The 19,302-nt window shown below is 37.2% G+C and overlaps 4 protein-coding genes and 1 non-coding gene across 7 annotated transcripts; 3 read left to right on the forward strand and 2 right to left on the reverse strand.

Annotated features, from left to right (window-relative positions):
- Positions 1-5,123: 5,123 nt before the first annotated feature.
- LOC140781144 (ATP synthase subunit d, mitochondrial) lies at positions 5,124-8,837 on the reverse strand. The gene is made up of 5 exons (XM_073126962.1): positions 8,483-8,837; positions 7,366-7,447; positions 5,897-5,961; positions 5,646-5,732; positions 5,124-5,557 (listed from the first exon to the last, which is right to left on the reverse strand). The coding sequence occupies exons 1-5, from the start codon at positions 8,654-8,656 to the stop codon at positions 5,456-5,458; spliced, it is 510 nt and encodes a 169-aa protein (XP_072983063.1). The 5' UTR covers positions 8,657-8,837; the 3' UTR covers positions 5,124-5,455.
- Positions 8,838-9,412: 575 nt separating this feature from the next.
- Positions 9,413-11,216, forward strand: LOC140781145 (glucan endo-1,3-beta-glucosidase 8-like). Of its 2 annotated transcripts, none has more exons than XM_073126964.1 (2): positions 9,413-9,748; positions 10,018-11,216. In XM_073126964.1, exons 1-2 carry the CDS (start codon positions 9,507-9,509, stop codon positions 11,114-11,116), a joined length of 1,341 nt encoding a protein of 446 aa, XP_072983065.1. In that variant the 5' UTR covers positions 9,413-9,506; the 3' UTR covers positions 11,117-11,216. The 2 variants fall into 2 exon arrangements, with proteins under 2 accessions (XP_072983065.1, XP_072983066.1); XM_073126965.1 differs by having other exon boundaries at positions 9,587-9,752.
- A 1,111-nt stretch (positions 11,217-12,327) lies between these two features.
- LOC140782886 (syntaxin-124-like) lies at positions 12,328-13,272 on the forward strand. The gene has a single exon (XM_073129737.1). The coding sequence runs from the start codon at positions 12,328-12,330 to the stop codon at positions 13,270-13,272; it is 945 nt and encodes a 314-aa protein (XP_072985838.1).
- A 106-nt stretch (positions 13,273-13,378) lies between these two features.
- On the forward strand, positions 13,379-13,449 carry TRNAG-GCC (transfer RNA glycine (anticodon GCC)). The gene has a single exon. It is a non-coding gene; the product is annotated as a tRNA-Gly (tRNA).
- Positions 13,450-13,486: 37 nt separating this feature from the next.
- On the reverse strand, positions 13,487-17,778 carry LOC140782885 (uncharacterized). Of its 2 annotated transcripts, none has more exons than XM_073129735.1 (10): positions 17,616-17,778; positions 17,453-17,514; positions 16,665-16,784; positions 16,462-16,561; positions 16,206-16,286; positions 15,838-15,887; positions 15,486-15,636; positions 15,168-15,224; positions 14,025-14,146; positions 13,487-13,931 (listed from the first exon to the last, which is right to left on the reverse strand). In XM_073129735.1, the coding sequence occupies exons 1-10, from the start codon at positions 17,628-17,630 to the stop codon at positions 13,715-13,717; spliced, it is 975 nt and encodes a 324-aa protein (XP_072985836.1). In that variant the 5' UTR covers positions 17,631-17,778; the 3' UTR covers positions 13,487-13,714. The 2 variants fall into 2 exon arrangements, with proteins under 2 accessions (XP_072985836.1, XP_072985835.1); XM_073129734.1 differs by having other exon boundaries at positions 14,025-14,284.
- Positions 17,779-19,302: the final 1,524 nt, after the last annotated feature.

A 19,302-nucleotide genomic window follows, 5' to 3' on the forward strand; every position in this document is an offset into this window, starting at 1 on the left:
TAATTTCTTTCGTAAATATTAGGGTTAAAATCTCTTTTTTTTTTTTTTGTGCTAGATCAGTATTATATGTGCATGATTTAGGCTTAGTCCAATTGCTTAATTTATATATTAAAAGAATTGGTCTTTTTGTCTAGTTTATGCTTAGTTTTCAAGCTTATAATCTATTAAAAAATAAGTATTAACAGTATAATGGAGATCAATTATTTTTTAGGAAGTTAAACAAAATATTTGGCATATGTTACAAAACTTATACTATAGTTGTTCGAGGGCAAATATATCAAACCCTATATAGAAATAGCATATATACGGATTTATTTTGCATATATATCTTTTTAAAATCTTTTATTTATATATGTATATTTTAAAATTGATACTGTATCCATATCTCTAAAATCTCATATTTATATGCATATCTTTTAAAGAATATATAAGTAAATATAAAATTTAGGGAAGTATATATTCAAATAAGAAATTTTTTGATGTCCACTAGGTATACTATTTCTCAACAAAAAAAAAAAAAAATCCATTTTATTATATCTTTCTTGATTTGATATTTACATGTCCATCCTTCAAATCCATTTGTGAGCAAATAATTAGGCCACTACGTTTTGATAGGTTATTGTTGTTGTTTTCTTTTGCTATCATAGGAGAGAGCAATCATGATATAATGGCTTGTTGCATTTGATTACATTTGATGAAAGGGCCACGCAAGCTGATGCTGGAGATTTCCTTAGGTTCAAATGACCCCAAAGCTTGGAGAATCTTAGTACGCCTGGCAGTGAGTATTTTGAAAGGCTTAAACATATGGGATTATAGTAAGGTAAAGAGACATAGCATCGCCCCTAGCTCCGCTAGGGTTTGGCACAGAGATTTTACCTTCCCTCTTAGAACGATCTTCTCTCTCGTCGTGGTTTGTGAGGCTTCCCTCTCTCCTCTCCTTAGCCATGGGCTAGGGGAGGTGAGCATTGTCCTTCCTTCATTTTCTTTTTTTATTTTCTTTTTCCCCTCTAAAGTCAGAAGCCTCATTCACTGCTACTCACAACTATTGTTCCTCCTTTTTGATGCAATCGTACTTTGTTTGTCGCTGTCTCTTCCTTCCTCTCTTACTTCAACGTCGCTATTGTTCAGCACTGTGTCGCGCCCATTGCAGTCGCTCTTTCTTGTCACGCCCCTATCCCATATATCATCCTTGTTGCTGTTGCTCCACTTCATTGCCACCTCACTATTTTCGCTGTCCTCCTTTTACTCCCCTCCCTCGTTAGATCCGTGCTTGAACACCATCCTTCTGCCGGATTCGAGCTTGCTGCATCCCCCTTGTCGATTCCTTCATTCGGCTTGTTTCTGTCCTAAACCCCCTTGTCGTCGTTGTTGCCGCTCCCTAATGTCGCACCTCACTACTGCCGCCACATCTCTTTCTCCTTTGCCAGATCCAAGTCTAGTAGCCACCCTTTTGTCGGATCTTAATGTTATTGGTTATTGCTCTTCTTTAATTAGTGTTACGAGTGGGTGATTTTCAATCCTTACGCCTTTATAGATTCTTAGGACTAACTGAAGGAACTTGTAGTTATTAGGCTAATATTGCTAAATGTGGGACTCTTTGTTTCTGAGAATCTCTTGGGCTATTCTTCACCTTATTATTATATTTGTGCTTTCGGGCTTGATTATTTAAATTAAACTGTAGTGCTATCTATTATCAATCAAGTGTGAAACTTGTGTCAAAGAATTGTCACTCTAACTCCCTCACTCTTTGTGTATTAAGTCTTATCATTGTATTATTTGAAAGTTAATAAATTACCTCATGAAAAAAAAAAGATTAAAAGGACTCCATTCCCACTACCTACTTCTATGATTCAAATGTTTTCTCTATATGGTCATACAAATTTGTCGTGTTACCTGGCAGCCCATAATTTGTTGAAAAATAATACGATATAAAAAATTATAAAATTCAATCTAATAATTTTGGATTTGAGACGTGTATGGATTCAATCGAGATAAACACATATGTGAGTTAATTTATATAAATTTATTTACCAATAAAAATAAGTATCTTTTGAGTTCCAAAGCTCACAAGTCATGAGCAACTAGGTACTTTATAGACCTTAATAATATTTTTCAAATAGTCAATATAATACTAAATTTATTTATTTTTTATTTTACATTGTTATAATAGGTACTTTTAAAGTCGATTTTTATTTCATTTCTCTTCATAAATTTATATAATTAAATATATAATATTAAAATATTTTTTTTGAGCTCTTTCAATTTCATTGTTAATAATGTGTCGACCACGTTTAAACTTTAGCACAAGTTTATATACAATTTATATTTAAATACATGATTTTTCCAACGTGATTGGCTTTTAAATCTTCGATTGCAGGATATTCATACAACTGGGGTTGCAGAAAACCAATCAAAATTTCCTATTTATTTATTTGATCTAATTAAACTTAAACTCCCTAAACTGGGAAGAAGAAAAATACATAGAAATTAAGAGAAGAAATATGAAAAATATTTCGGTCCTATTAACTAACTACTTTTTAATTATTTATAAGAGTACTTTTGTGTCATAATAATTGAGAGCACATCACCTATTTCCGTTGGAAAAGGAGACGGTCGTCATGAAAAAGTAACTATGATAATGATATTAGACCATAGTTCTAATATATATCCTTTACCTTTTCTTTTCTTCTTTCTTTAAAGACTCTAGAGTAGTGCTTTCCTTTTCCCATGTCTTCCACCTCAAGGAAAGCAGAGGAATTTCCATTAACGCTGTGGCAAAAGAAAAAAAGTTTATTCATAATTAATGTGCAATTAACTGTAGCTAGAGATGTCTAAATGGCTCACATTCCAGAGTTAGGATTATGCCCATGCCTAAAGTGTTTGTTTGCTAGAAGAATAAATATTTTTATTCTTAGGGATATGATTCAATAAGAATTATTAATTCTCTCTCCTAATCGAACGGTTGAGATTAAATAATACTAAATAAAATTAATTGATGAATCGAAAGTATTAATCACTTTTCTAAATTATAAGAATAAATTAATAATATTTTATTTCTCTCTCTTAACTATTCATTTTTTTTATAAAAGATAAAAATAATAATAAATACTCCTTTCATTAAGGAAATAGTTATACGGATAAGCAATAAGAAAATAGTTGATCTAGTTACACATGTAAAAAAAAAATCTTATATACCCTTTAATTTATTAACAGATAAAATGTAATTTTATAACTAATTGGTTAGTATCGAATCATTACTCTTATTCTTATTTTTCTCTATTCCAGTATTACAACTAAATACAATATATATATCTTTTCTTTAAACTATAAATAAAAAAATAAGTACAATACTATCATAGAATTATCTTATTCTTCAATCAAACGAGGTCTAAATCTCTCGTGCATAATCTCTGGCCCTTACTCATTGGGTCTCACGTGAGTGACCTTTTTTGTATACTCCACACGTATGGGTGGAATAATGAAATATAAAGATTTTGTTAATCATGCTATCCATAGTCATATATTATATATATATATATGTGTAAATAAATGCATGGGATTCTATCAAGCTTAAGCTCATGATGCTGAACAACAGACAATATGCATTGGAATTGGTAATGAGATCTCTAGGGCATTGTGTTCCGTTATGGGAGTTGCAGAGACTGTTGATCTAACAGTGTAGCTGTAGCTTATTGAGAGATAACTCAATCATAGCATGCATAGGAACATGAAGAGAAAAACCCTTTTAGCTTTCGCTTTTTAAAACTAGTGGCTTGCTGCCAGTAGCATTGGCAAAATTGCCTTCATGATTTTGCTTTCTTTAAATATAAGACCAAGAGGGATAGAGGAGTTTATCCGGAATAAGCTCATGTTTATCCAAGATATTCTTGCCAAATGGGTATTAATTCCCTGAGATAAGAAAAACACGGTTTATGTGGGATAAAGAAAACTGAGATAAGGTCTGAGTTATCTCATTTTTGAGAAAAAAAATAGAATAACTTTACCGAGATATATTATACTTGACAATATTCATATGTGATGCTATTTTAGGAAATTATAGTGAATTAAATACGTTTTAGCTATAAAAAATTCGAAAACTAACTATAAGAGATAATATACAGTTACAAAATAAAGTTACATTTTATTTAATTTTTAACCTTATGTAATTTACTCACTATCTTCTCAAAAAAGAAGAAGAAAAAAACGATAATGTCAATTCGATTATAATTATTCCTTATCCAAATTATCGTACCAATCACCATTCCTCTCCCTTGTATTTATTTAACACATTATTACATTTATTATTTTATTTTCCAACAAAATACCCCCCAAAAAATAAATGAAGTACCATCTCTTATATCGTAAGAAGTTCTTATCTTATCGTATCCTATCCTATCCTAATGTTTCTTTATCATGCAACCAAAACAGCAGGATGTTTTTTTTTTTCTAAATTTTACAAGACGACAAAATTGGAGTTACCACAGGAGTTTTAAGGGAAAAAAGAAAAGAAAAGAAACACTATGTAGCGGGTTAAAGTCGTCATTTTATTGTCAAGTAAAAGTAGAGTAGAGTAGAGTAGAGTCCTTGTAAACATAATACCGATTCCCTTATTAAGTACGAGCCAGTCAGTGACTGGCACAATAGGGAATCAAACACTCTAGTAATCATTAGTGCACGAGACGTGACACATGACATTGTTGGAGTAGCTCGGCGGTGTCCATGAAAATTTCATGTGAGTCTCAACTCTTACATGAGCACCACGTCACGCTACGTGTGAAAAGAAGGGACTAATGGTAACCGTCCCCCTTTCTAAGTTCCCTCTCCGGTGTTTGATGACTGACAACGTAACGGAACAAGCGAGGCAGGAGGCATCCTCAGTCCTCACAGATTGCAAAATTACACCCAAAGGAATGAGCCCATGGGAGTTGATGAATAAATGAATTGATTCATTGATTGCTGCACTATATTTACTGAGGTATATATATATATATATATTTTTTTTTTTTTTTCTTTCTTTCTTTTTTCTTTTTTGAAGGTATTCTTGCATAAAAAAGGTGTGAAATGTGGAACGTCCAAAGCACTCGATTTCATATCCTTAACACAGGCAAGGTATGCAATGTCAGTTGAACGGGAAAAGAGTAGAATAAACTTTTCTTGCAGAAGAGTTGGAATACTGCGCTGCAGTGCAAATAAGTAAGCGAGCATAACCATGTAAATAACAACCTTGCATAGTTAACAAAGCAAGACATTTCTCCACGAGAATTCTCTTATTAGACGAGAGCCGTCAAGAAGATTTAAGTCCATTGCTCCGACGAACATCAGAATAAAATTTGAAGGCACTTGAAAGGATGAGATGGGGCATAAACGGTTCTGCAATCCGCAATACCTAGCAATTATGAAGTTGAGCAAACCTGAAAAGTTCCAGGAAGAGCAGTAGAGACACCATCTCTGCTCTTCAGTAGCCCCAGTAATCATTGCGGATCTCATCATCAAACTTCTTCTTCAGCTCAGGATGCTTCTCAAAATACTCATTTGCTGTCATGGTGCTGATCTTTTGCTGCAGATACCACAACGTCTATAAGGATCAACATAAAGATAGCTGCAAAAAAATGATAGAGCATGCTTGCATGTAATTTCCTCCTCACCTTCATCTCTCGAACTTCAGCAATTTCCTTTTCCAACCTCTCACTCTCTTTCAGAGATTTTTGTTCTGCTTCTTTCAATTCGACTAACTACAGTCAGAAAAAAATAATAGCTTCTATTAAGGGTATAGACTTCCTTAAACAACACCCACTAGTAGCCTCCAGACGTTCCAGAATCTCCCTCACTCAAGTAAAAAAAAAAATGTAATAACCAACAATCATTGTGACTAGTTAAGAATGAAATAAATTCTTACCAGCGCATCAAATTTGGGCTTGTATTCAGGAGTCACAGTGTCAACATATTTGGGGATCTCGATGCCTGAAAAGTTATAAAGAATAGGTGGCTCATTAACAATCTAGTGCAGGAAAACAGGCAGACATAAGGAAGAAAATAAGTATCTATAATAGAAAATATTCAGTAGATACAAAATATTCAACTAAGAAATCATTTCACGGATTTGGATGTGTACATCATTTATAAAAAAATCTTTAATGGAGAAGACAAAATGAATGATCAAAATGAAAATTCATATTGACTAGTCCTTGAAAGCAAATTAAAGTTGTCCATCATCTTATCTTGCAACACACCAAATATGATGCAATACCCAGTATAAAGTACATTTAAGCAAATGTGCCATAATCCATGATGCCTGAAGTCCATAATGGAAAACAATGAAGCACATTGATTGACACTAACTACTTGAAAGTTGAAACATAAGTATGAGATATTTATTACTGGAAATGGCTGAAAAAATGAGCATCTCTCATGAAATCATATTATTGACTATAATTAATGACCGATGGCAATCAAGCCCCAAGAATGAATATCTAAATGAAAAGATACTCCAGAAGAAAGACACACACACACACAAATACAACAAGAAAATTTCCTAGAATAAATTAGTACTCAGAGTTGAAATCAGTAACTTACTCTACTCACGAACCTCGTTTATCAAAGTCTATACCTGTAGACTAACATACAAAGCAATAATGAAGATCAGTCTGCCTATGGAAGTGTTTGACACCAAGATTTAAGGGGAAAAAAATTGAGTGATGAATATGATACATCAAAAGTATATTAGAAACATTTGCACACAGGAATTCATGGTGTGTGGAAAATTGAATGTCATGGGGAGAGACACGTTATTTCATCATCAATGGAAGTTCTTCAAAGATTAAAAGTAACAGACTGCAGCAATCTAATCTCTTAACTTTGATGGTCTTCATATTCTACCAAACAAAATTTCCTATTAATAAATACAGCTAAGCTAAAAAAGACAAGCACATGTTCATGCACAGATGGACTTAAGGCCTCACAAATGCAAGAACACAAGGAAAGATGGGCGCAGGTGCATAGATGGACACAGGCATCCACACATACATGCATGCACACATGTTTCCAATTAAGAAAAATTATTTATTTTCAAAGCATGACTCCTTTTGTAAGGAACTAAGGATCATATTCATCATCTTCATAATGGAAAGAGATGTAACTGGAAATTTTTTAATGATTGATAGGACAAAGATAACAAGAAATGATGTGTCAATGAAGCTGAAATATATACTCTACCATGGTTACAAACTTAGTCGCCTTGCTTTGTTAGAGACAATTTTATGCTCACAAAATGTGTCAAGTCAAGAAAATACAGGGACGTGGAAAACAACTCTCACTGAACAAGGTAAGTAAATGCAATGAAGATTATCAAGTAGGAAAGAAACATACTCTCATAAGCCTCCTTGTACATATCAACCAACTTTGGTCCAAGATCCTTTCTATAACCTTCCCAATCAATGGGTTGAGGTTCCTATACAACATAAAAGGAAAATAGCCATCATATTCCTCAACCAAATCAGAAAAATGAGAAATGAGTCATATGAGATGGACCAGTCGTATGAATTTAGAAAGATTAAAAGAATATATTATATACACTTCCAACGTAGCATCACCATCTGCTTACACAAAATACAGAACAATTTGGGGATAGAAGAAATTCAGTTAATGACATAAAATTGTAGATTTACACCTTCGGAAGAATTATGAAAGTTATGTACCATCCATTGAGTGGAATTGAAGAGGTTCTTACATCTCATAAATAAAAATAAGACTCTTTGATACAGTACTAGCCTTTCAACATAGGTATAATGACTACAGAAAAGTTCACATTATTGTCTCACTCAACACCCCCCTCTGTTCCATTTTCATCCCAGTAACCTTCAACTTAAATGTGTTTCCTCTATCTATCTTGGTCTTATGCACCCTCGTCTTCCCTCTAAGTCCCCGTAAGTTCGCTTACTTTTTGCTCTAACAACAATTTTCCATCCTCCTTTCTCCTCTATTCCCTTAATTGACTCATTCCACCTGCACTAGAACCTTCCCATTTACTTCTTCAATTCATCAGTCACTAGAAAGAGAATATGATTCTAGTCAATCAACAGTCACAGTACTTTCTTTTCTGATCTTGCCAGGTTCGGCATAACCGAAAAATTATCAGGCAAGTGTTACCTATAGCAATCCATCTACACCGGAATAAGGAGAAGATTTCAATAATTAACACTAAGATCTAAGATTGGTAATACACATCAAGTATCGTGTGGTCAGTGGTTCCATAAGGACAGAGAACCGCAATCTGCAACTTTTCCCAATTCGTCTTAAATTTTGTTGGAGAAAGCCACTTTAAATTTATATTACGCTAATACAATGACCAAACCAAGATAATCCACTGCGATCGTCCAACTTCTCTAAAAATCTCCGATCCATAGCATCGGAAACCCTAGATCCGGAATAGACAGTCGAGACAATAAGAAGACAGAAGAAGGGAACGAGTTTAAATCCTTAATACCTGGCTAAATTTGGTCTGGAGTTGTTGGTTGACCTCATCGAAGGCGCGGCGGAGATTGGCGAACTCCTTGCGCGCGTCGTCGGAGACCAGCAGCTTTCCCATGCCTTCCCAATCGATCGCCTTCCGGGCCTTCGCCGCCACCTCCACCGCCTTCTTTACGCCGTTTCCGCTCATCTTTCTCTCTTCGCTAGTCTCTCTTTCTCTCTCAAGGATTGATCTGGTAGGAGGGGGAGGTGAGAGAAAAAGGAAAAGCTAGGGCACGAAATGGACAGTGGCGATTAGCAACAAGTAAATCCTCTGAGCTTCTTCTCTTCCTTCGGCTGCGGTTGGCCGTGGGCTTCTTCTATCGCAGTCCGCATAATAGAAGGCCCAGTGGACCTATTTATAATGAAACAGAGATCCATATAGCTTATATTTTTAATGGTCTTTTCCACGTACCCCATCAAAAGTTTCTTCTTTGCACGTGTAATCTATTAAATTTCACATGATTTTTGCTCCATTTTCATTTTGACACTCTAATCTACAGAAAAAAAAAATACTCTTAAATTAAAATATATATATATATAATAAAAGTTAGGATATTTTTATAATTAATAGTTAATTTGAAACCAAATGTTTAATGATATATATATTTTCTAGCAAATTTGTTAATATATGGTTTCTTTTAACAGAAATAAAATCTAAAAAGTGGATCATAAGTTCACGAAAAAAAAACTGGGTGTGAAATGGCATTTTGGTAATAACAATTTAAATTAAAAAAGAAAAGAAAAAGAGGATCAACAGAAAACGGTTACCTCCCGCCTCCCAATTCTAGACAAGTCTAACCGAAATCCATGGCCCGACCTCTCCTCCACCTCCAATTCATCTCGTCTTCCACCACAAAACAGAGCCTACCCCTCCAAAACCGAGCTCGTCCATCGCCATGGCCCGCTTGGCTATCTTCGTATGGATCTCGTGCGCCGCCGTGGCCATCGCGAACTCGGCCACCTCGTCGGAAGCAATCGGGGTGAACTGGGGGACCCAGATGTCGCACCCCATGCTTCCTAAGACTGTGGTCCAGATGCTGAAAGCGAACGGGATCGGGAAGGTGAAGCTCTTCGACGCCGACTCTTGGACGGTGAGCGCGCTCGCCGGGACCGGCATGGAGGTGATGCTCGCCATCCCTAACGACCAACTTGCGAGGATGAGCAGCAGATACGGGAATGCGCAGAAGTGGGTGAAGGAGAACGTTACCAAGCATGACTTTAACGGAGGAGTCAATATCAAGTAAGTGCGTACGTGTGCGTGTGGTGTGCATGGCATTAATTGTTCAGATTAATATGAAAGTATTTAAATCCATATCCCTCAAGTCATTAGGTAACATGAATTGCCGAGAACAATTCATGAATTGTTAATTTTTCTATTTCTCTAAAACCTTCAACGAATATATAAATCAATGCGTATAACTAAACTCAGTGTTCTTTTGGTAGTTCTAATCTTTTAACATGCCATTGTTGTTGTTAGTTTCCCAAATTTTCTGTGTTGAAAATGGGCAGATACGTCGCCGTCGGCAACGAGCCATTCCTCCAGAGTTACAACGGCTCGTTCCTTCACACCACCCTCCCCGCCCTCAAGAACATCCAGAAAGCCCTCGACGAGGCCGGCGTCGGCAACCGCATCAAGGCCGTTGTTCCCCTCAACGCCGACGTCTACAGCTCTCCCACTAACAACCCAGTCCCCTCCGCCGGCGACTTCCGCTCCGACATCCACGGCCTCATGCTCCAGATCGTCCACTTCCTCCACGACAACAACTCCCCATTCGTTGTCAACATCTACCCCTTCCTCAGCCTCTACCAGAATCCCGACTTCCCCTTCGACTTTGCCTTCTTCGACGGCACCGGCCGCACCATCACTGACCGGAACGTCTCCTACTCCAACGTGTTCGACGCGAACCACGACACCCTCGTCTGGTCATTAAGAAAAGCCGGCGTTCCCGACATGAAGATCATCGTCGGGGAAGTCGGGTGGCCGACCGACGGCGACAAGCGAGCCAATCCAGCCAACGCGAAGAGATTCTACGACGGCTTCCTCAAAAAGATGGCCCAAAAGACCGGGACGCCATTAAAGCCGGGCAAGATGGACGTCTACCTCTTCGGGCTAATCGACGAGGACATGAAGAGCGTCCTCCCCGGGAATTTCGAACGCCACTGGGGAATATTTACCTACGACGGGAGGCCCAAGTTTCCGATGGATCTATCCGGGCAAGGGCATGATAAGTACTTGGTCGGCGCCAGCGGGGTGCAGTATCTACCAGCGCAGTGGTGCGTCTTCAACGAGGAGGCCAAGGATCTGAAGGCGTTGCCGGCGAACGTCGGGTACGCTTGCTCCAATGGGGATTGCACGGCGTTGGGTTACGGCTCGTCATGCGACAATTTGGACAAGCGCGGGAATATCTCGTACGCGTTTAATATGTACTTCCAGATGCAGGACCAGGACGTGAGGGCGTGCGATTTCGACGGGATGGCGAAGATTACGACCAAGAACGCGTCGCAGAACGGCTGCTTGTTCCCGGTGCAGATTATGAGCGGTGCAGTGAGGAAGTCGGCGTTGGGTTGGGTTACGTTGTTGGGTGTCGTCGCAGTGTTGCTTGTGTGAAGGGAGAGTCGGTACTCGCTAGTGGTTTTGACTGGGGAAATACTGTAACGGATTCTGCACTTGCAATGTAGACTGTGTAAATGATTCGATATGAAATTAAGATACTCTGTCAGACTTAATTTTCCTTCAAATAAAACAAAAATATTCACCTTTAATTGTTAAAATCTGCTCATGATGTCTATTAATCTACCTATAGAGAATTAGAGATGCATGCGGTTCGCCATTCTCGGGAATTACTTCATATGATTTATTTTTTAATTACATAAATCCTATTTTTGAAGCTTTTTAGAGTGAATAGCGTCGTCTTAGTTTATGGGAAGTGATGCGTGTATTTGTAGGTGAAGAATATTAACAATAAAGATAAGAGTTTAATGCAAATCTCCAATATCTTAGACATCTATACTACTTACATAGACTGAAGCACTTTCCTTAGTTTAATTAAGGTAGAGGTATTATTGCTTACTGATCAAAAAATGATGCTTCCCATGGTAAAGGAAGATTAATTACTAATTGTTAGTTTTTATTTCTAAACTTTAGTATATAATATTTATGCAACTGAGCAAATCTAGTTTTTTATTTCGATAAATAAAGAAGAAATATTATTTGGTATTCTCGAAAAACTCATAACTCCGTAAATCTATTCGGCTAATTAACTATCATAAAATTAACCATAATTACAAATCTATTAAAATTCTTCAAAAATTTGAGTTTTAAATTGCTTAAATTACTAATTTCAAATTAATTTTAATTCTGAAATTAATAACACGCAATCACAAACACATAGATTGATGTAGTATATTTTCCCTAAAACTTTCTTTTATGAACTCGATAAGGTTAGTTGTCAAGAAGATCGTTGATCGACAGCCTTGCTTCCGACGTACGTACGACTGGGTCAACTCGGGGATTCTCTTCTCCCCTCTAATGCTTGGACAGCAGTTATTGTAGCAATCTTAAAAATAACTTGCCAAATGGCATTCCTCCCCTCTTCTCTCTTCTCCTCTCCTCCTCTCCTCCTCTTCTCTTCTTTCACCTTCCCCCCCAAAGAGAAAGCGGTCATCTTCGTCTCCCACGCCTCTCTCTCTGCCTTCTCCTTCCTCCATCTCCTTACGTCAAACCATTTCAACTCTAATCGACCCAATAAACGTAACATCTTGTAAATTACCAATTAGTGTATATATGTATATGGTCGTGTAGAATTACTGCTTGTCAAAATGAACGATCTCTTCTCGACTACCTCGTTCAAGAGGTACACGGACCTCAAGCAGCAGGTCCACCTCGACGACATGGAGTACGGCATAGGCGGCATGCCGGCTGATGACTTTGGGAAGGAAAGCATAAACCTCGATAAGTTCTTCGAAGACGTGGAGAACGTCAAAGACGACCTCCGCAGCCTCGAGAAGCTCTACCGCCGCCTCCAGGACGCCAACGAGGAGACCAAGACAGCCCACACCGCCCGCACCGTGAAGGACCTCCGCGCCCGCATGGATGCCGACATCGACGCCGTCCTCCGCCACGCGAAGGCGGTGAAGGGCAAGCTCGAGGCGCTCGATAAATCCAACGCTGCCCACCGCAAACTCCCCGGCTGCGGGCCCGGCTCCTCCGCCGACCGCACCCGCACCTCGGTCGTTGGTGGCCTCGGGAAGAAGCTCAAAGATCTCATGGACGACTTCCAAGGCCTCAGGGCCCGGATCGCCACCGAGTACAAAGAAACGGTCGGACGGCGGTATTACACCGTGACCGGCGAGCGCGCCGACGAGAGCACCATCGAGAGCCTAATCTCCTCCGGCGAAAGCGAGACGTTCCTGCAGAAGGCGATTCAGGAGCAGGGGCGAGGGCAGGTGATGGACACCATATCAGAGATCCAGGAGCGGCACGACGCGGTGAAAGAGATCGAGAGGAGCCTGCTGGACCTTCACCAGGTGTTCCTCGACATGGCGGCGCTGGTGGAGGCGCAGGGGCACCAGCTCAACGACATCCAGAGCCACGTGGCGCACGCCAGCTCGTTCGTGAGGCGGGGGACGGACGAGCTCGGGACGGCGAGGGAGTACCAGAAGGGGTCGAGGAAGTGGATGTGTATCGCCGTCGTCGCCGGAGCCGTGCTCGTCGTCGTCTTGTTGTTTCCGGTGCTCAACACCTTCATCCAGATCATGAAGTAGATATCCGGGAAGGAAGGTTTTGTGCGACCGTCATATGAAGTCGCCAGTCAACGTTTTGAATTCTTAAGAAAGAATTATTAGATCTAGAAAATAATCTTTCACAAGAGCACCAGTGGTCTAGTGGTAGAATAGTACCCTGCCACGGTACAGACCCGGGTTCGATTCCCGGCTGGTGCAATGTTTTTTTATTTTTTATTCTAATGCTAACAATATATCAGCCGCATTCCCTATTATTTAGATCAAATCAATGCACAAGAAATTACAATCACTCCATAATGGAATCATTCTCATTACATTTGTATCTTTTTACCTCACAATCCGTAGATGTAGCTACTTGATGATAAAGCAATCGATCTACTTGATGTTTGAAAAAAAAAAAAAGCTTTCATACTGCATACAGAACTTTGGCGCAATGCTCCTTCTTCCCTTTGATCAAGCAGCCTCAAACTTTAGCAGGTATGTTGCACAAGGACTGAAGGGTCTCCACAATTGAACCTATGTTTGCATGGGACTTTGCAGTCCCTGCAAACAGCAAATGTTTAGGTGCTTCCGCACGATCAAAGTAGAATGCACCTGATACCAACTTTTCCTTTGGTTGCAATGCCAACCAGATCACGGTGTCTGCTCCCTCAGCGCTTGTTCTAAGCTTCTCTGATAACCTGGCATTATATTTATCCAAGTGATTTAATGAGTTGTATGACACCTTGGAAGCAGTTATCAATGGGAAAGAATGAAAGATGTAGGATATCGACCTTTCGGAAAAACTGGGCAAGCTTTTAGCTACTCCAGGTGTATCAGCCCAACCTGGATGCATCGAGTAGAAACCAACCCCCTTATTTTTGTATGTTTCTGCCCACTGTTCAGTTAGTGCCACCTGAAATTTCACAGGGAGGGGAGATAATTCCAGATATGTAACGACATCCAAAAAAGTAGAATAAAAAGCATGTAAAATGTTTTCTTCTTGCAGATTGGAGTATCGTGTGTTCAGTGTCTTAAACTTTGTTTTCTTCTCCTGATACACCACAGATAGGTAGAAACAATTCACCTCAGTAAATGAGATCCTTATAGATCAAATAGAAACAACGTTGCAGAAATTAAGTGGAATATATTCAGCATTGCAGCAAAATTACAGCCCTAGTCACATATAATCACTTCAAATATAACACGTAGCTTGCAGTCAAATCAACCATCTTTGCTGGAGATTGACATCTCCAGCAGAAAAGATAGGTGCTTTCGTCCGGCAAGAGAAAGAGAACAACCAGTAGAAAATAGGAGTTACTGTGTATCATATAATAATTATATCAGGTTAAAGGTGGAATCAGATGAAGACTATTAATAAGAGTTTTTTTTTTAAAATTAAAGTTTCTAATGAAGCAATTAATTCCAGATATGATTTGATCCTAGTTTTATGACATACTCTTTCATGACTGCTTGATGTCCTCTAGGATTTGTGGTGGATACAGTTATCTTCTTTGTCTGATTTAGATATCCCAACTGCAAGTATATGTATCCCTCTTATGAGAATAACAATAGGTTCCACAGAATTGTAGCATCCATCTGCTTTTCAACACAACTTCCACAAATTTTGTCAACGGGGCCCAATTTTGAGTCAAATATATTTTTTTCTCAAATCATTTATAATACAAAAATGAACCAATTATTCTTCTGCCGCTCTTTGATGGAGCCTACATCATATTTATTTATGAATGAATTTCCTAATTGAATACAAAAACAAAATAAGCTGTTTCTACCACAGTCAAACATCTACGTGAAAGTGCATATAGAAGCTACTACTAGTTTTGAGAGCATCATTTTGGAAGAGATGCAGAGCTCTAGGGAAAGAAAAATACGGTGCAGTCTTATAAAGACTGTGTTATGAAGGAACCTTCACTGACCTGCACTCTCTTATTTCTAGCATACTGTAGCGTCCCATCAAAATTATTTTCGCTGAACTGCAGAGAGAAGGCACAGATAGATGTTACAGATCCAGCACTAGAAACATGAGCAGACTATTATAGCACAAGTATCCAATTAAAAACTACTAAAAAGATCTGAATGAAGCAAATGTAAATAGCAAAATTGAAACAGTTCGAAACAAAGGATATGTATGCCGACAAATTTATTAGCATGTGAAAAAAAAAGTAGTCAATAAGAAAATGTCAGATCTATATAGAAGTTCCTTTGCCCTGAGTGTATGAAAAAAAAAGATATACCTGCAAATCCCTGGTTAATGGTGTTGAGTACATACCACCTGATGAGACTGTAATAACACGAGCATCAGGTGCTGTTTTCTCTAACAATGGCATCATCAGCTCTGTTATAGCATAAGTTGCTGCCACATTAACAGCAAAGTTTAATTCTAACCTGGATAAGAAAAAAAAAGTTAACAGACATTAAGAGCAGGTAGTGTGTCTTAAAACAGTGACAATCAGTATCAGATGTCATAAGTAAAAGCAAATAACCTAAGATAATTGCTAATGTTAACATCCTATGTGTACGCTCAACTTTATTCGTAAAAGGGAAAGTGAAACATAAAAATTCATTATGCATCTCAAAGGGACGTACCCTTCTGGTGTAGTCACCCGCTTGTTTTCAAGTACACCAGCATTGTTAACCTAAACAAACAGGTAAGGTTAGTAATATTAAATATTTAACTGCATAAACATTATTGCGCTGTTAAGAAGTACACAGTATGGAAACGAATTACTCTGTGCATAAACTTTCGAGAAAGGAAAAAAGACATTATTTATGCTCATTGAAATATCACAATTACTCTGTCGTATATTTTGGTTTAGTAACAATCAAGCATATGTAGTTCTACTGTCACTCTATCAGGGACTTGATGTGCCTATAGACCTTAACCACCGATAGAAACAAATATGTACAAAAATTGAACGAAACTAACATCTAAAAGTTAACCAATAGTAACTTACCAAAACATGGAGTGGTTTATCCTCTGCTGAAAATTTAGACGCAAATGACTTGACTTCCTTGATAGAGGAGAGATCACAAACCTGCCATAGAATACGAAAATGGTGAAAAGATTTATTACATATAAATAAAAAGAGAAAGTAAAAATGTTAATAACGTGCGCAAGGAAGACTTGTTCCCTACATGTATCAACTCAAGCAGCAGACAGATCATAGTCAGATCAACATTGCAATTAGATTACTACTTCTAGTATCATACCTCCAGATGAACATTTGGATTGCCGGTGGTGGATTGAATCTTAGAGAGGGCATCCTCTCCCCTCTCCTTATTACGACAGACCATATAAACAGTTGCACCACTGCAAAAATACAACACAGATGTTTGTACGATATCACATTTCCAGATAAAAGTAATGTTTATCCAAAATAATACAGCATTGGAAAAATAAAAATAAATAATACCGTGAAGCCAGCCCCTCAGCAGTTGCAAAACCAATGCCAGAATTAGCTCCTGTCACCAAGCAATTCTTCCCTTCCATCCGGGTTATCATATCCTCCTCTATGAATTTTTTGGAATGTTCCCTGGGTAATTGAAGTTCAACATGAGAAAACCCACCACCAAAAATCCAAATATCATAACATCTTCTTTATCATAGCATTTGCTCATTTATCATACTTTATCATATATGAACAAATATTAAGCCCCTTTATCATGGATTCAAAAAATGTAGAATTAAAGTAAGGAACAATGAACTTAAGACTGTACTTTACAATGGGGAGGCTAGATATCCAACCATAGTGGTGGAACAGATCGTTAAACATATTAGAACCCAAGTCAACCCAAGAGGCTAAGCTGTTAGGTTATGGATCCAATAATCTAATTCTTTTTTTTTATTCACTTCATATAAGACTAAGCCTCACGCGTAATTGTAAATCAATGACCTTGCAATAAAATTTACACCCTACACCTATTTTTGAAACCACATATCATTTCATTCTCAAAACTATAACACTCTCAGTTTCTTTCTTCGAACAAGCATTTAGATGTACTGGAAGCCATACATCTCACGGATGATACTATCTAATCCACTCTTCTCCTGTTTAAAAACTATCTACCCATCTCCAATTCTCCAGTAATCCCAAATAAAGGATGCCAATAATTACCAATGGACATCAAAATCTTATAAAAATTGCACTAGAAATCCAAAAAAAGGAAGTAAAAGCTGAATCAATTAAGAATAATAGATTACTGGAAGCCGGATTTTGTGAACTGCGTCAACCCATACAACCCGAAAGCCACCTTCCTCCATGCCTGCGAGTTCAACAAACACCCTTCAATTTCACGGACTCACCGAACAGCGAACAAAAATTACGCGCAAATAGGCAACTTTTTTGGGATAAAGTATTGATTACCGTCTGGAGAAACATTTCGTGATCTATGATTCGATTTCGCTCTCTCTACTTTTAAAAACTGAAACAGAATTAGTCCATTGCCGATAACAGAGAAGAAGATGGAAAAGAAAAAGAAAAAGAAATAGAAAGCCAGAGGGGAGGGCACCGCCCGATGCATTGGATCAATCGTTGCTGTGAACCAGCCATAGCGGATTTATCGGGTATAGATCCGAGAACCCGCTAACCCAAACTACATATTAATGCGAGTGACGTGGTGAACCGGACACCGTAGAAGAATTACGTACGTGGATTATTATGAATCGGTCATGAATAGGAAATCTTAAACAAGTTGACCTTCGAAGGTTAACTTATTCAACATGATTTAGCTCATATAAGTAAAATAAATTGTAGCCATGTTTGAATATTCATGTTACATGAACACGAGTAATAAATGAGATACAACTTGCCTGCATTAAATCGTTAGTGGAGGTAAGATACAAGTTGATCTTAGTTTCCTTTGTATCTATATATACTTGGGTTATGCTTATTATTATTTATACTTTAAGCCTTTGAGCATGATATTTTTTTTATTGTAATACTTACTGTTGTTATTGTTGTTATTGTCAAATCGAATGTTTGTGTTAAAGAAGTGTCGCTCTATATTATCTTTCAATTTGTATTAGATTATCTTTTATGAATAAATAAATTTGTGTGTAGTTTTTTCAGAAAAAAGTGCTTGGTTACATAATTTGTCAATATAATAATAGGCTAATCATGTATTAGATATAAAAGATAAAAAAATTTATTCAATATATATGTTACATAAGTAAACCAATCGTTCTAAAAATTATTTTCTTACACGAGTACCAAAGAAAGATTTCAGATTATTATAATTACTATTACATTTTTTAAATATTATAATTACTAGTTATTTTTTTTACTCATTCAAAATTATTTATTATAATTAATTTTAATAGAATATTTCTAACGTAATATTATTAAAGTCATATAAAATAATTAAAATACCTTAAGATTTAGAATGTAAAATGTGTTAAATATATTTTACCATCTTTTGCTTATGCCCAAACTTATTTTATCATCTTATACCGTAAAAAGTCTCAAAATATTTCCTCTATTTATGATTAAAATATGACTGTTAATTGAAACTTAAGCACTCAAATAACATCCAAAATATATTATCGAGCTGAATTCTCTCTCTCTTATTCCTATATATTTTGGACTAAAACACCCTCTCACTCTTATATAAGTTATTTTCTCTTGAAAAACGATCATTCTCTTATTTTCTTCTAAATAACTCTTTCTTTCTCATTCTCATAGTCTCTTCCATAGCCTTTTTTTTTAGTACATTCAGCTTGGACATATGATAACATGGAAGAACATTTCTAAGTTATTTGAATAGTAATATGATTAACTAAATTTTTATAAAGTTTAGTAGTTACGTTACATCTAATAGTACACTTTATTGAATAACGATACAAATTATGACTATTTTGGTCATTTGATAGTGTGATCCTAAAAAGACCCGTGTTTTGCCTAATAAACACGGCATGCGTGCCTTAATTAAGTTTAATAGAAAAACTACGATCTAATTTTAGTTATAAGTATATGGATTGATTTAAGACTTTTAAAATACACGTGTAAAATAATTTTAGATATAAGTACAAGATGATAAAATATATCTAACTCA

The sequence above is a fragment of the Typha latifolia genome, chromosome 2, assembly GCF_019914945.1.
Source record: "Typha latifolia isolate L0001 chromosome 2, TyphaL0001v2, whole genome shotgun sequence".
Lineage (NCBI taxonomy): Eukaryota > Viridiplantae > Streptophyta > Magnoliopsida > Poales > Typhaceae > Typha > Typha latifolia.